The 15,367-nt window shown below is 36.5% G+C and overlaps 1 protein-coding gene across 16 annotated transcripts in view; it reads left to right on the top strand.

Moving 5' to 3' along the window:
- Positions 1-15,367, top strand: part of RAPGEF6 (Rap guanine nucleotide exchange factor 6) — a 214,638-nt gene that overhangs the window by 177,286 nt on the left and 21,985 nt on the right. For 10 of the 16 annotated variants that reach the window (XR_010156992.1, XM_003339103.6, XM_003339102.6 and 7 more), the window contains 4 exons: positions 4,678-4,889; positions 7,661-7,784; positions 10,796-10,819; positions 14,147-14,367. Coding sequence is in view for 15 of the 16 variants with exons in the window: in XM_003339103.6 (XP_003339151.2) it covers positions 4,678-4,889; positions 7,661-7,784; positions 10,796-10,819; positions 14,147-14,367 (581 nt within the window). In the remaining variant the exon portion in view is untranslated. The remainder of the gene's footprint in view (positions 1-4,677; positions 4,890-7,660; positions 7,785-10,795; positions 10,820-14,146; positions 14,368-15,367) is intronic. The other 6 variants (XM_001161644.5, XM_024356724.3, XM_063810608.1 and 3 more) reach the window with 1 other exon arrangement.

The raw sequence follows: 15,367 nt of genomic DNA, 5'->3' as shown, positions 1-15,367 counted from the left end.
CCTGTATTTGAATCCTGCCTGTCCCATATAGTAGCGATATGTCAGTGAAAAACTGAAGATAGGTTTTCTTATCTGTAAAATACCACCTATATCACAGTTTTTAAACAGCTAGGTCTAAAACAGAGGAATAAAGATGCCACTGATAAACACTTGGAAGGCTAGAAATGGAACCTGTTTGTAAAGGAAGCATCAAGTAAAGAATTTGAAAATTACGGACTCAGTTTTAGAGTCCACTATGAAGAAAATTGATTGACACTGAGAGAATAGATCTCTGTATAAAAAAGAGGGTAGAAAGAAAGTGGTAGAGGTCTAAAAACCATACCTTAGTATGATGACTCAGTGTGAGGGTAAGGAAGAAGAGTCTAGCCAAAGAGATGGAGGATCAGTACAAGAAACAGAGTAGCACAGTTATGACAGTGTCATCAAAGCCAATGAAAGAGAGTGATTTGAGAGAAGATGTGATGGACAGTAGCCCAAAGAAGGGAGTGGATAGGAAAGGGCTGAGATTTGGTTAAGAGGCTTTGTTTGGTTAAGAGATTTGTTTTGTTACAAAGAATATTTGTTCTGCACATTTTCATAGCTCATGTAAAGATCATTGCTTTGTTTCTTTTGTATTCTTTTTAAGATAATTGTTTTGTATTCTTGTACTTCATGTTCAGGTAGATCAAAGAATATACTCTTTTCAGCAGAGATGGCAAAGGTGAATCATTCTGTTCTGGCTATAATTAACAACTTTTTATAATTATAAAATAATTTTAACTTTTTGAATAGACATGACATGTACATGGAAAAAACTTTAAAGATACTGAAAGAGTACACAGCGAAAGTAACTCTTTGTCTCACCCAGTCCCTAATCCACCCAAATTCCTCTCCCCAGAGATACTGTTACCTTTTTTCATTCAAGAAATACTCTATCCATATAGCAAGCATATAAATATATATTTAAAACCACCTTGGCTTATTTTTTTAATTTATCTTGGAGATTATTTAAAATCAGTTCTTATAAAGTTGTCTCATATTTTTTAAACAACTATGAAGTACTCCTTTGTATTGTGGAGTGCACATTATGGATATTTCTAAATTTCCAGACTTTGGCAATTTAAAACAGTGTGTGGTGTTTACTTTTGCCATGTAGAAATTTTTTTATTTTTATGTAGATGTATTTTTTTTTTCCTGCTGGAGTTTCTGCATTTTGTGGTTAGTTAAGAACAAAGAATTGCCTAGGTTTGAATCCAGTGTTGGCACTTGTTGTCTATGTGAACTAAGTTTCCTCATTTGTCAAATGGGAAATCCTGGTAGTTCCTACCTCATAAGGTTAAGAGTATTCAATGAGCTAATACATTGAGAGCTCTTAGAACACCCTAGACAACATTTTTTATTAATCTTGAATTCATTTTTATGTAAACAGTGAGATAAAGAAATATATCTTTCTTTGTTCCAAATGACTTCTTCACCCAACATCATTAATCAATCTTTTTTTCTAAAATATGCAATGCCATCTATTATGTACTGAAATCTAACACATATTTGGGTTTATGTCTGCACTCATTGCTTCATTGATTTGTCTATTCATTTACTGTTTTAGTTGCTGAAGTGGTAAAATAGGTTTTAAGGTCTAATAGGGCTAGTCAAACCCCTTATGACTCTCTTCATACTTTTCTTTGGCTATTTCTGGCATGTTTATTTGTTTCATATCAACTTTAGAATCAATTTATGTAGTTCTTTTAAAAAGTTTTGTTGATGTCTGGGCGCGGTGGCTCACGCCTGTGATCCCGGCACTTTGGAGGCCAATGCAGGTGGATCACAAGTTCAGGAGTTCTAGACCAGCCTGACCAACATGGTGAAACCCCATCTCTACTAAAAATACAAAAAAATTAGCCAGGTATGGTGGCACATGCTTGTAATCCCAGCTACTCAGGAGGCTGAGGCAGGAGAATCACTTGAACCCAGGAGGTGGAGGTTGCAGTAAGCCAAGATCATGCCACTGCACTCCAGCCTGGGTGACAGAGCAAGACTCTGTCTCAAAAAAGAAAAGAAAAAGTTCTGTTGATGTTTTCATTGAGATTACATTAAATACCTAGATTACTTTAGTGGACATTTGATAGCTTTGTAACAATGGCTCTTGCCATCCAAGAACACTTATTCCACTTGTTTCAGTTTTCTTTTATTTCCTCTGTAGAGTTGTTTTATTAGTCTGTTTTCACACTGCTGTATAGAAATACCTGAGACTGTGTAATTTATAAAGAAAAGAGGTTTAATTAACTCACAGTTCCCCATGTCTGGGGAGGCCTTAGGAAACTTACTATCATAGTAGAAGGCGAAGGGCAAACATGGCGTGTCTTACATGGCAGCAGAGAGAGAGAGAGTGAGGGGGGAAGTGCCACACTTTTAAACCATCAGATCTCTTGAGAACTCACTGATTATCATGAGAACAGCGTAGGGGAAATCTGCCCCCATGATCCAGTCACCTCCCACTGCGTCCTTCCCCTGACATGTGGGGATTACAATTCCACGTGAAATTTGGGTGGGGACACAGAACCAAACCATATCAATTTTTATAGTGGTGTTCATGTAAATCTTGAACATTTGTTTGAATGTTTAATATCTTTTATTGCTGTTGTGAATGGGATCCTTATATTATGAATGGGATCCTTAAGTTTTCTAATGGTTTCTGCCTAAGTATTCTAATGCATATGAATATCAGTGTTGTACCTAGTACCTTACTGCATTCTTCATGCTTCTAATAATTTTCAGTTAATATTTTGGGAGTTTGGAGTTAAACAATCTAATTTTCTTCAACTAATGATAACTTTACATCTCTCATTCCATTTATTAATAACTATTTCTCTATTTTGTCTATTTTCATCTGCTGGTGCTTCATATTAAATGATACCATTGTCCCTCAGTATCTGTGGGGCATTCGTTCCATGGCTCCTCACAGATAGCAAAATCCTCACATACTCAAGTCCTGCAGTTGACCCTGAGGAACTTGTGGATACATAAAGTCAGCATTAGCAGGTTTCACATCCAAGGAAACTGTATTTTTGATCCACATTTGGTTGTGAATGTGGAACACTCAGATACGGAGGGGTGACTGAATTTATTGAAAAAAATCTGCATATAAGTGGATCCATGCAGCAGTATTCCACGGTAGCAGGAGTTAGCCTTGTATGTGAATTGTTTTATCCTTTACTTTTTCTTAGTAAATGGAGATTGTGGCAGCATTAGGGCTGCTTACAGCTCAGAGTGTCTCCCTTCTCTCCTGTCTCAAACAGATTTGTACCAAAGTGTATCACTGTGTGCCATGCCAAATAAAGGATTGTTGGCTGGGCATGGTGGCTCATGCCTGTAATCTCAGCACTTTGGGAAGCCAAGGCAGGCAGATTACTTGAGCTCAGGAATTCAAGACCAGCCTGGCCAACATGGTGAAACCCTGTCTGTACTAAAAATATAAAAATTAGCCAGGCATTGTGGTACACACCTGTAATTCCTGTAATCCCAGCTACTCAGGAGGTTGATGCACAAGAATCACTTGACCCTGGGAGGCAGACGTTGCAGTGAGCTGAGATCGCACCACCGCACTCCAGCCTGGGCAACAGAGCAAGACTGTGTCTCAAATAAATAAATAAAGGATTGTTGTTTTTAACCTCAGGGCAGAAAGAGTTCTGCTTTGGAGAACTGTTTGTCAGCTTTCATTGGTATCTTCAGCTGCAGACATTATTTTTCATCAGCTTTGCTTACTCCTGTTTGACCTCGACTATTTTTTGACAACCTTTCTAGTGTGTTGAGGAGTTTGTTATCTTAGTTTTGGTGGATATGAAATTTGTATTGGTTACTCATCCTTCTTACAGTGGTTTGGGGAAATTTCTGAGAAGCAAAAGGGAACAAAGATACCTAACTCCATGCCTTAAAGTCAGAAATCAGGAGAACATTTTACAGTGGTGTTGGTAAAAGTCAGATGGCTGAGAAACAGGATTTGCTGATAAGAAAATTGAGGCATTGTATATACACTATTCATTTGGCAACCTACCTATGTGATGGTACTGTAGAGGTAAAGGATTCATAAAGACTTGCAGCCTAACTGGCATGAATTATGTTTTCAAGTTAGGGAATATCTGAGCCTATTTAAAATCCTGTGGAAGGGAGACATTGAATATCTGGAGGCTTAGTGAACAGGATTAGAACCTAGGAATATGGATGTATTGGAATCAGGGATGTGAGTGAACAAAATCGCAGGAAAAAAAAGGCTTCCTAAGGTGCAGAATTAGCCCCAGTTATTATTTAACAGTTGTTCTCAGCATTACTTAAACCGCTTTAAAATAGGTAATGTCTCCATAAAGTTATTTCTAAGTAAAACAAGCAACATTGTGATGCTTGAAGTTTTTTTTAAGTTAAATGTATATTTTGTGGAATTATTCTGTCACTTAAATGAAACTGTAAAATAAATGCTATGTAGGTATAGAACTATAGGAAAGCATTATAGTTTGAAAGAAGTTCTTGTAAGATCAGGGAGTCTCTTATTTATTTTTTTCTCAGTTTTTCTCTTGTTTATTTCAATGTGTTAAAATATGTCCCTGCTTATTTTTACTTCTATTAGAGAAAATGGTGTATATGCTGACCTGAGTCCACCCCTTCCCCCAAGTTTCTTTTTAATGTTTCTATTCTCATCTTTGGCAGTGGCTTGAACCTGGCATCTGTAGCAAGACTCAGAGGAACTTGGGAAAAGTTACCAAGCAAATACGAGAAACATCTTCAAGATCTACAAGACATTTTTGATCCATCTAGAAACATGGCAAAGTATAGAAATATTCTTAGTAGTCAAAGTATGCAGCCTCCAATTATTCCACTCTTCCCTGTTGTCAAGAAAGATATGACATTTCTACATGAAGGTATGAAAACGTTATTTATTGATGTTTTACCATATGGTTTATCTAAAGTCTACCTGAATTGATTTTTGTGTATGGTATATTTCCTATTCTATTAATTTGGTAACTATACACTATTTTACCATTTTTCTAGTGTTGAATTAGATGTGATACCATACATATTTGTTAATTAGTTTAATATTTATTAGTACTTTTTTCTGTGTCAGATAATGCAAGGAACTTAGACCACTTAAATTCCATTTGCTCGGCTGGACGCGGTGGCTCACACCTGTAATCCCAGAACTTTGGAAGGCCTAGGCAGGTGGATCATGAGGTTGGGAGATCAAGACCATCCTGGCTAACATGGTGAAACCCATCTCTACTAAAAATAACAAAAGATTAGCCGGGGGTGGTGGCGGCCGCCTGTACTTGGGAGGCTGAGGCAGGAGAATGGCAGGAGCCTGGGAGGCGGAGCTTACAGTGAGCCGAGATGGCGCCACTGCACTCCAGCCTGGGTGACAGAGCGAGACTCTGTCTCAAAAATAAAAAACAGTTCAATTTGCTCATCTCCTGATTTTCATGCAGTTGTTGCTGTGCTTTTAACACAAGATATTGTTGCTTAATAAAGTCAGTATTTAACCTTGCCTATATATTTACTTTTGTTGTTGTTACTACTATTTTTTATTCATTCTTGCATTTCAGAGCTTCCGTATTGCTGGGCATAGTTTTTCGGCCTTATAGAACACTGTTTAGTATTCTCCTTAAGTGCAGGTTTGCTGGTGATGAATATCTCTTAATTTTTGTTTATCTGAAAATGCCTTTACTTCATTTTCAGAGGATTTTTGGTTGGCAGCTATCTTCTTCAAACACTTTGAAATGACATTCCATTGTTCTGTGCCTTCCACTGTTAATGTTGAGAAGTTAGCTTACAGTTTTTTGTTTTTGTTTTTGTTTTTGTTTTTGTTTTTTTTTGAGACGGAGTCTCGCTCTGTCGCCCAGGCTGGAGTGCAGTGGCGCGATCTCGGCTCACTGCAAGCTCCGCCTCCCGGCTTCACGCCATTCTCCTGCCTCAGCCTCCCTAGCTTACAGTTTTATTTGCTGTTGCTTTAACTGTAATCTGCCTTTGTTTGATACTGGCTGTTAAGATTTTGTTTTTTCTTAATTTCTTTCTAGTTTTGCTTAATATGACTAAGTGTGGGGTTTTGTTTTTGTTTCTTATTCTGATTGGTGTCTATAGGACACCTTGAAACCTATGGTTTTGTATTTTTCATCAGTTTGGGAAAATTCTCAGTAATTGTATCTTTTATTCTCTCTCCAACTATGTCTCATTTCTGGTAAATTCATTACTGATGTCCTAATTCCAGTTATTATTTTTGTTTGTTTTACAGCTTCCTTTTTCTTTTTTTAGTTTAATGTTCTTTTCCAGAGTTCTCATTGTTTTTTCTTGTCTTTGAACATATTCAACATCGTTATTTCAAAGTCTGCCTCTAATAATTCCATAATCTGGATCCCCTTTGGGTCTTATTCTGTTTTCTCCTTTTTACTCTTTCATTTCTGTCATGTTATGTTTTCTCCTGATGTGCCTGGTTATTATTGAAAAGTGAGATTACAGAAATAATCTCGCTTTTTTAATGATGTTCCATATCTCCAGAGAGGATTAAAGTTTGCTTCTGGCAGGCAGTTAGGGGTGCTAGAATTCCAAAATCACTTTAATCCATTTTGATGTAATTTAACAAAAGACTTTTATCCCAGTCTACATTCAGTTTATCCTTGGTCTCAGGATATAGCTCCTCAGAGTTTCAACCAAGCATTGGAGGTTTACAAGGACTTAAGTTGCTTTTCCTTTTACCTCAAAAGACAGGGTGTCTGTACTCGGTTTTTCAGCTCATTATCCCTTTCTGAAATCAGATACACCTAGGGGCAAGCACTGGGAAATGCAAAACTTGCTTCTCTGCGTTTTTTTGTACTTTTGTCCAGCTTTTCTGATCTCACCAGAAGTGTTGTTCTAATTATGTAGTCTTACTGCCTCTTCTTTCATTATCACTCATTTTTCATAAGGAAATGTTACAGGCTTCAGGTATGTTTTTCTGACATGTTCCTTGAAATATGTTTATATAACTTGAGAGTATTCATCATGATTACTTTGTTTCCAGCTTGTGTTGAGACCCTGAACAATTCATGTGTCCAATCTATACGTGCTGTTTACCGTATGTTCCTCAGTCTTGCCTTCAGGGCCTTGGACTTTGACAGACCTCAGGGTCTACCTCGGGGGATAAATGGGGTCATGCTATGTTATAGACAAGTGTGAAAAAATAATGCTATAAACAGGTTGCCCTTTGTTTGGGATTTTTGTTTTGTTTTGTTTTGTTTGTGGATTTTTTTGAGGTGAGATCTCACTCTGTTGCGCAGGCTGAAGTGTAGTGGCACAGTCATGGCTCATTGCAGCCTCAAACTCCTGAGCTCAGGCAATCCTCCTGCCTCGGCCTTCCAAAGTGCTGGGATTACAAGTGGGAGCCATTGTGCCCCGAGCCCATGAAAATGGTTTTAGAAGCCATGCACAGTTTATCATTTGACTTTATTCATAACCATCACTCCTATATGGAACACAGTTCCTAGTGGCTCATTCCCTAAGAGCAGGGTTGAACCATGTATGGGTATACCAGTTCTTAAAAGCAAAATTGGCACTGTGATAAAGAAGGTCCTTCTTTGTGCCCCTCAAGATTACCACCTTGACTTTTGCTACTTTTATGTAGATAATTTAATTTTGAACTTAAACATTTATTTTCATTCTATAGGAAATGACTCCAAAGTAGATGGTTTAGTAAACTTTGAGAAGTTAAGAATGATTTCCAAGGAAATCCGCCAAGTTGTTCGAATGACTTCTGCTAACATGGACCCAGCTATGATGTTTCGACAGAGGTAGGACATTGAAATATGTAAAAGTGTTAGAGTGGTATCAAGGGTAATATAATAATTAAAATATTTATCATTTATTGATCATATTTATTCTACCATGTGTGCTGTACAAAGTGCTTTATATGTGTCTGTTTCATGTAATCATTTATCATTAATAACCATAACAGGTAGGTGATATTAGCCTTCGTTATACATATTAAGAAACTGAATGAAGCTCAGAGCAGTTTTTACATAATTTGCAAATATTTGTATGTGTATAGTTCTGTATTATTGTTCTTTAAAACATCAGCAGGCCGGGCGCAGTGGCTCACGCCTGTAATCCCAGCACTTTGGGAGGCCGAGGCAGGCGGATCACAAGGTCAGGAGATCGAGACCATCCTAGCTAACAAGGTGAAACCCTGTCTCTACTAAAAAAAAAAAAAAAAAAATCAGCAAACAAATACAATAAAATTGCTGATATTCATCTTGTTTTCATCTCGTTTCTAAGCTAATTTGTAAAGTATTAGTCTATGTCTTTTATTTTTACTGAATATTTTTAATGTTCTGTTTCTGTTTAATTCATACTTCATTCCTGTAAACCATTTTTCTTTTTCTCAAATTATACTGTGTTTCATTTGTATATAAGTTTTTATTACATACAAATGAACAGAATTTAGAAAGTGCAAATTTAATCATACTTTACTAAAAATGAAAAATTTTATTGTGTTCTGTATTAACCTGATATTTTAAGAATGCTTTTTAAGGTTCATTTTTAATGTAATAACAAAGGCTTCCTCAGCTTACAAAAAATTGAAACAAAGTATGTTGTTAAGTATTCCTAGTAATTTTTTTTTTTTTTTTTTTGAGACGGAGTCTCACTCTGTCGCCCAGGCTGGAGTGCAGAGGCGCAATCTCGGCTCACTGCAAGCTCCACCTCCCGGGTTCACGCCATTCTCCTGCCTCAGCCTCCTGAGTAGCTGGAACAACAGGCGCCTCCCACTACGCCCGGCTAATTTTTTGTATTTTTAGTAGAGACAAGGTTTCACCGTGGTCTCGATCTCCTGACCTCGTGATCCGCCCGCCTCGGCCTCCCAAAGTGCTGGGATTATAGGCGTGAGCCACCGCGCCTGGCCTATTCCTAGTAATTTTTATAATTTTCAGGGTGTAAATAAGACATTGTGGTTTTAATTTTTGATCTGATTTCCTTTTGGGCCTATGTGTATAGCTTCAGTTCACAGGGACATTAAAAATGAAATCATGTACAGGGGCCGACACAATTTCTATGGCTTAAAAAAATATACTGTGCTAAGGAAACAAAAATACTTGGTATTAGGTTGGTGCAAAAGTATTTGTGATTTTTGACATTACTTTTACACCAACACAATATTTTAAAAGCCAGAGTTGGAATTTTCGTAACCCAATAGAACCAGTGATACACTGGGTTGTTTTTTTTTATTTGTTTTCTTTAAATTGTTGTTTAGGGGTCTTTGTTTTTGAGACAGGGTCTCTCACTCTGGTTGCCCAGGCCGAAGTGCAGTAGTGGTGTCTTGGCTTACTGCAGCCTCAACCTCCCGGGTTCAGGTGATCCTCCCACCTCAGCCTCCCAAGTAACTGGGGCTACAGGTGCATGCCACCATGTCCAGCTCATTTTTTTTTTTTTCCAGTAGAGATAGGGTTTCACCATGTTGCCCAGGCTGGTCTTGAACCCCTGGACTCAAGCAATTCACATGCCTCAGCCTGCCAAAGTGCTGGGATTACAGGCGTGAGCCACTGCACCCGGCCTAGGTGTCTTTGTTTTTGCAAGTAGTTGATCTGATGGTTTCTCTGGTTTAGAGATCCACAAAGCATGGAAGGAAGGGAGAGTGTGCCAGATCTCCTCTTTCCTACACATCCCACTTCTGCACCTTGAGAATCACTACATGTAATGAATGATGTCATTGCTTAACAGTGTGGAAGCAGAAAATAGTAAGAACTAGGTACCAAAGCAAAGAAGGGTTTGTTTGGTTTTTTGTTGTATGTCCTTGTACAATGACCCTAACACTCCCTATTGGCTTATATGGACCTCTATTTACTTACACATGTTAACATCCTGATTCCTGAAGACATGATGAATTTGTGACCCTGCCAGACCAGTTTATAATATACTAAGTACTAGCCATACTTCAGTAATGAGCAAAGGAGAAAAACTGATGAGGAAATTAATAAACATGGCTGTTTTCTTGGGAATGGCCTGGATTGAATACAATAAGGTATTGGGGGAAAATAAAAAACATCTTTTTAAAGATTGGACTGAATTTTTCCTGAATCAGTTTTGTCAGCCAGTGCTAAAATGTAATACCTTTCTTTAAGCAAACAATGTCCATTTTGGTGGTGTATGAGTATCTAGTTTGTCCAAAGTAACCCCTTTTAACAGTAATCAATTTGCAGACTTAAAAAATAGAATCTTTAGTCAATGAAACAGGAATGTAAAGATATATAGTATTATGAAGATTTTAATGATATGTTTTTTCTTACATTTTAAGTTGGATTTGCTGGTCAACATTTCTTACAAGACATCTTGTCAGAAATTTCTGCACTTAAAAATGAAATTTTATGTTTTTATGTCCCTTGTAATTTCATTCTGTCACTTAAATGAGTGGCCCAAAAATCTTGCCAGCAAGATGTTCAGAAATTCTATTCCTTTAAGGTCTTTTCCCTTAAAAACTTTGAATTCAAAATTTATATTATAGTAAGTAAATGTTTTTCCTTAAGCTTCTTATTTATATAAGCTTCCTGATGAATTAGGTATTTAAAATATAATTGGTCTAAAGCATATTTTTATAAAGTATTTTGGAGCTTTTTTGACCTTCAGTATATACTCATCTTACCCTCCTGCCTTCCATTAAAGTCATTTTACTGTTAAGCTGTAATTTTTTCCTGATAAAATTTTTCTGTTCTTTTCTGTCTGCATAGTTTCTCTGACTCTCAACTGTTGTCTTTTTTCTGTGCTTTCCTATTCAAACACATGCTTCAATGTTTGTGGCTCTTGCTTACAGGAAGAAGAGGTGGCGGAGTCTGGGGTAAGTGTAGAGATGAACGCAACTGGAATGAAGGTTGTGCGACTCTTAACATACATTGCATCCTTTTCATTAATGCACGCACATAAAATAGCATGAATTCTATTAACCCTGTCAGCCTACATTCCTGACAAATGCCTTCTGCTAACAAGGTGAAAGTAGTGATAGAACTAGCTATTTTTCCTTTATTTTTCCACTATTGATGCCCTATAAGTCCTTTTTAGATTTTGATTTAGCTAGGTCAGTTAGATGATGATAATGATAGTGAATATTTGTTGTGTGCTTGCTATGTGCCATACATTGTTCTAAGCACTCTAAACGAATTATCTTACTTAATTCTACTACTACCCTATAAAGGAGATACTTTTCTTTCCATAGTATGGATGGGAAAGGTTGAGTTGCCTAAAGTTTTAGTTCATTAATGGTGGATCCAAAACTAGGTAGTCTAGTTCTAGAGTTCACACCACTTTCTTTTATTCAAATGCCACATTTTATAAAGTAAATATATCATATAAATATATAAAAATGAATGAAAGATCTGTTTGTGAAGGTTGCATTTTCCATCAGTTTTCTAAAAAGAGGCAGCCCTTATCCAAGCTGTACTATAAAATTGAACTAGAAGATGATTTTATTTCCTCAGACCCACTAATGCCACTTACTTGTAGCATTGACTGAATTTTATTTGAAATTTTTACCAGCTTTAATTGAAGATTCCCTTATCTTTAAAGTTGTGATAGAATCAGCAACTGACACTATTTGTTATAGAGTTAGGTCTCTACTTCTACATAGCTAAGTGTCTATTTAGAATCATAGAATGTTAAAGATCTTATAAATCATCTATCTAGTCCTTTCATTTTTAGATGAAGAAAGAGATGACTTTTGTGGATGAAGGGATTGCATAAGAAGAATTTTGTTATTTTAAGACTTGTAGTGAACCATGAAGTTAGAAGCTTTTATTACATGTAAGAAGAATTCTTTTGTGAGCCACCTTCTTTATTCGAGTCTTGCCTCATTTGTGGTCTTATTTTCTGTTAATGCTTGGTGAACTTGACTTTCCTTCTATTTTCTTTCTCCCTTCTCTGTGTGTTTCCCATGTGTTTTCTTCTGGATCGCAAATTTATGTCTTGGTCTCTTTTGGCTCTTCTCATTCTCACTGAAAATAGAAATTGATACCTGGCATTACTATTATAAAGAAGAATACTTGGACAATATCTTTTAGTGGGCATTGGGTGTGTTTGAATGACTTATGTTAACATGTTTCACGTTCATTCAGCTTTAGGGTTACACTGTATGATGCTTACAAACATTAGGTATATTTATTTTATATCAGCATTTTTCTGTTTTCAAAGTAGTTTAGAAAACATTTTATCGACGTTTATCACAGTGTTTTTATTTGTTAGAATTTTGTGTCTCCTAGATTTGTCAACACCTACTTTTTTATATTAACTAAGATAAAAATCATTAAATATTTGTGTTAAAATTTGCTCCTAAATAGCTGCAACTTGATTTTACTGCATTTCTTTGAATTCAAGACATCGTCAATTGTTGGACATATTGTTATTTTATCTACTACTAAGGAAAATCACTGCAATGTCCTGTTACCACTGAGAATTTCTACTTTATGCTTATTGAAGGAGCTCTTATGGACTTGGCTATGGATTTTTATCACAATGTCAAAACTGAATTTTTAAAAATCAATATTTTTATTCACATAAAAAGGAAAATATAAGCAAAGTAAATTGGTTTAGGTTATCCTAAAATTTCTTTATATTCAAAATATGAATCTTCTGAAATGTTTTCTTTTAGAGTCATTAGCTTCTGGATTTTGTTTTCCAGAACCCTCCTTCCCCATACAGTATTGCCCTCTGTGCCATCCAGTGTGTTGGTAATGCACCATTTCTTTGAAAAACCACAAAAGAACCAAAAGCTGCTGGTGCTGGGCTCTCAGGCTAGCTTTGGAAATAATTAGAATTAGTTTTCTCTTGTCACTTGCTTTGGGAATGTTCTTGAACTTGTCAGATTTACTACTTCCTTATAATCATTTGGTCCCTGGAGGTTAAAAGGCTAATTCACTAATGGCTTTGGATTTTCTTTCAAGCCATTCGGCAAGTTTTGAGGTCTCTGCAGATGTAAATAATGTCTTGTCATAGTTTCTGCCTGGCCAATAGCAATTGAAAGTTGCCATTCAGTGTAAGATATACCCCTATTGGAAAGATCTTAAAATGTGAAAGAAAAAAATGCCATAACACTTTTTCAACTATATTTCACTTAATTTACAATGAAAGCATTAGGATTTTAGTGTCTATTTTAAAGTAAATATATGAGCACTGTGGTCTTTGTATTTAGAATACTTTTATATAAAAATGGAGCTTAATTTAGAAAATCCATAGATAACCTTATTATTTTGGAATGGCAAAATAAAATACCATCTAAATAAAAATTATATAAGAATTTTGTATTTGTTAGCCTTCTTAGAAAGGACAAACATCATTGCAGTTGCTGTTTTCCATTGGTTCTAGATGTGCAGTCGTTGTAGGATGTTTGCCAAAAAGAGTAGAGTCGGGTGAAGCTGTAGTTTGTTTGAATTGTGGTTATTGCCACCCAGCTTGCAATTCTGTCACATTCACAGGCATTACAAAAGTGATGTCCCAGATCCTCAGTTCTAGAACCCAAATATTGCCTAACCGTTCCATATGTGAGGGAAGCATTGAGTTTTTACTGCATTCTGATGTCCGACTATATTGAATTGCATATAAATGCTGTAAATTTTCAGCTAACATGTTATTGGTAGTTCTGTTTGAGTTTTGGCCAAAATAATGGTTACTAGTAAAATTGGTTAACATGCTCAGAGTGGGCCTGCTATAATGGTAGTGGCAATAGCATGTCCAAAGCAGAACAACAAGCAAAACTACTTTAGAACCCTCATTGCTAAAGAACCCTGGTTCAGAGATTCGGCTGAGGATGGACTTGTCGTGGTCCAGACTCTTGCCATATCTTCAAAGCGTGGGTGGCCTCCAGGACCAGAGGAATGCTTTTTCTTGTTACTGTTGTGCCATAGGTTGCATAGGCACAAACACAGGCCTGATGGAATATGCCACTCAGGGGGGCATTGTTATCCTATTCTTTTGAATTCTGTACTTTGCCAAATCCTGTTCTTAATTCAGAACGTCACCATATGTGCCAAATTACTTTGCATTAATGCTCTTCATCTTTTAACTCATTTACATCAGCATGCAATAGCATTAACAGAACAAAATCTTTTAATCTTCAGTCTGCTATGCTTAGTTCTCATCTCTATAGCCCCTTATTGTGATTTTCATCTTCTTATAGGTCACTGAGTCAAGGAAGCACAAATTCAAACATGCTGGATGTTCAGGGAGGTGCTCACAAAAAAAGGGCACGCCGCAGCTCTCTGCTTAATGCCAAGAAGCTATATGAGGATGCCCAAATGGCAAGGAAGGTGAAGCAGTATCTTTCCAGTCTCGATGTAGAGACAGATGAGGAGAAGTTCCAGATGATGTCATTACAGTGGGAGCCTGCATATGGTACCTGTGAGTACAAGTTTTCATTTATGTGACGCTAAAGAGCACAACAAAATAAAAACTTATTTCTCTAGAATTATACCTAAGTCCCAAGAAAATTAACTTTCACTCACAAAAGATTGCTGGCATACCTTAAGCATCATGTGATCCAATTAATCACAGACTGAATCCCATCCATTCCTGATGGCTACACTACCCAAAAAATAGAGGGATAAGTAGATCTTTAAAAAGCTTTTTAATTCTTTTAAAAACTGGATCATTATAGAGGAGCCTTTCTGTTTGAGAACATTTTTATATTCATCCCTAAAGAGTAAACATAAGTGGAATTTTTACCTCTTTTTATTTCATGGATTATATTTACCAACTAGAAAATATAAGAAATTTGATTAAAACACCAGTGATAATAGGTAGCTTACAGGTGCCAGTAGTAAGGTAAAACAAAAAAAAATCAGACACATTCCAATATTAGTAATCTCTAGAAAATGTGATGAAAAAGATCGTGTTCTCAGTATGGATTTTTTTAAATTAAATACAAGCAAGAGAATGCATATATATTTGGATCAAGGAAATTATGAATTCTAAGAGCAGAAATCAAAGATAATGAAATATATACTGTTATAACAAAATAATTGTACATCTTAAATTGTAGGTTAAGGCCAGGCGTGGTGGGTCACACCTAGAAACCTAGGCAGGAGGATCACTTGAGGCCAGCCTTGGCAACTCAAAGAGACCCCATCTCTACAAAAAAAAATTAAAATTATCCAAGTGGTAGTGCTAGCAACTTGGGAGGCTGAGGCAGGCAGGTCACTTGAGCCCAAGAGTTTGAGGCTGCAGTGAGCTAGGACTGTGCCAGTGCTCTCCACCCTGGGCAACAAAGTGAGACTCAGTCTCTAAAAAATAAATACACACACACACACACACACACACACACATACACACACACACACACACACAGAGTGGGTTAAATTTGCCCATAAAAATTGAAATAGAATTTTATTTCAAAGTTCCT

The sequence above is a fragment of the Pan troglodytes genome, chromosome 4 (assembly GCF_028858775.2).
Source record: "Pan troglodytes isolate AG18354 chromosome 4, NHGRI_mPanTro3-v2.0_pri, whole genome shotgun sequence".
Taxonomy (NCBI): domain Eukaryota; kingdom Metazoa; phylum Chordata; class Mammalia; order Primates; family Hominidae; genus Pan; species Pan troglodytes.
The sequence above is the reverse complement of the archived record's forward strand: the minus strand, read 5'-3'. Positions and strand labels throughout refer to the sequence as shown.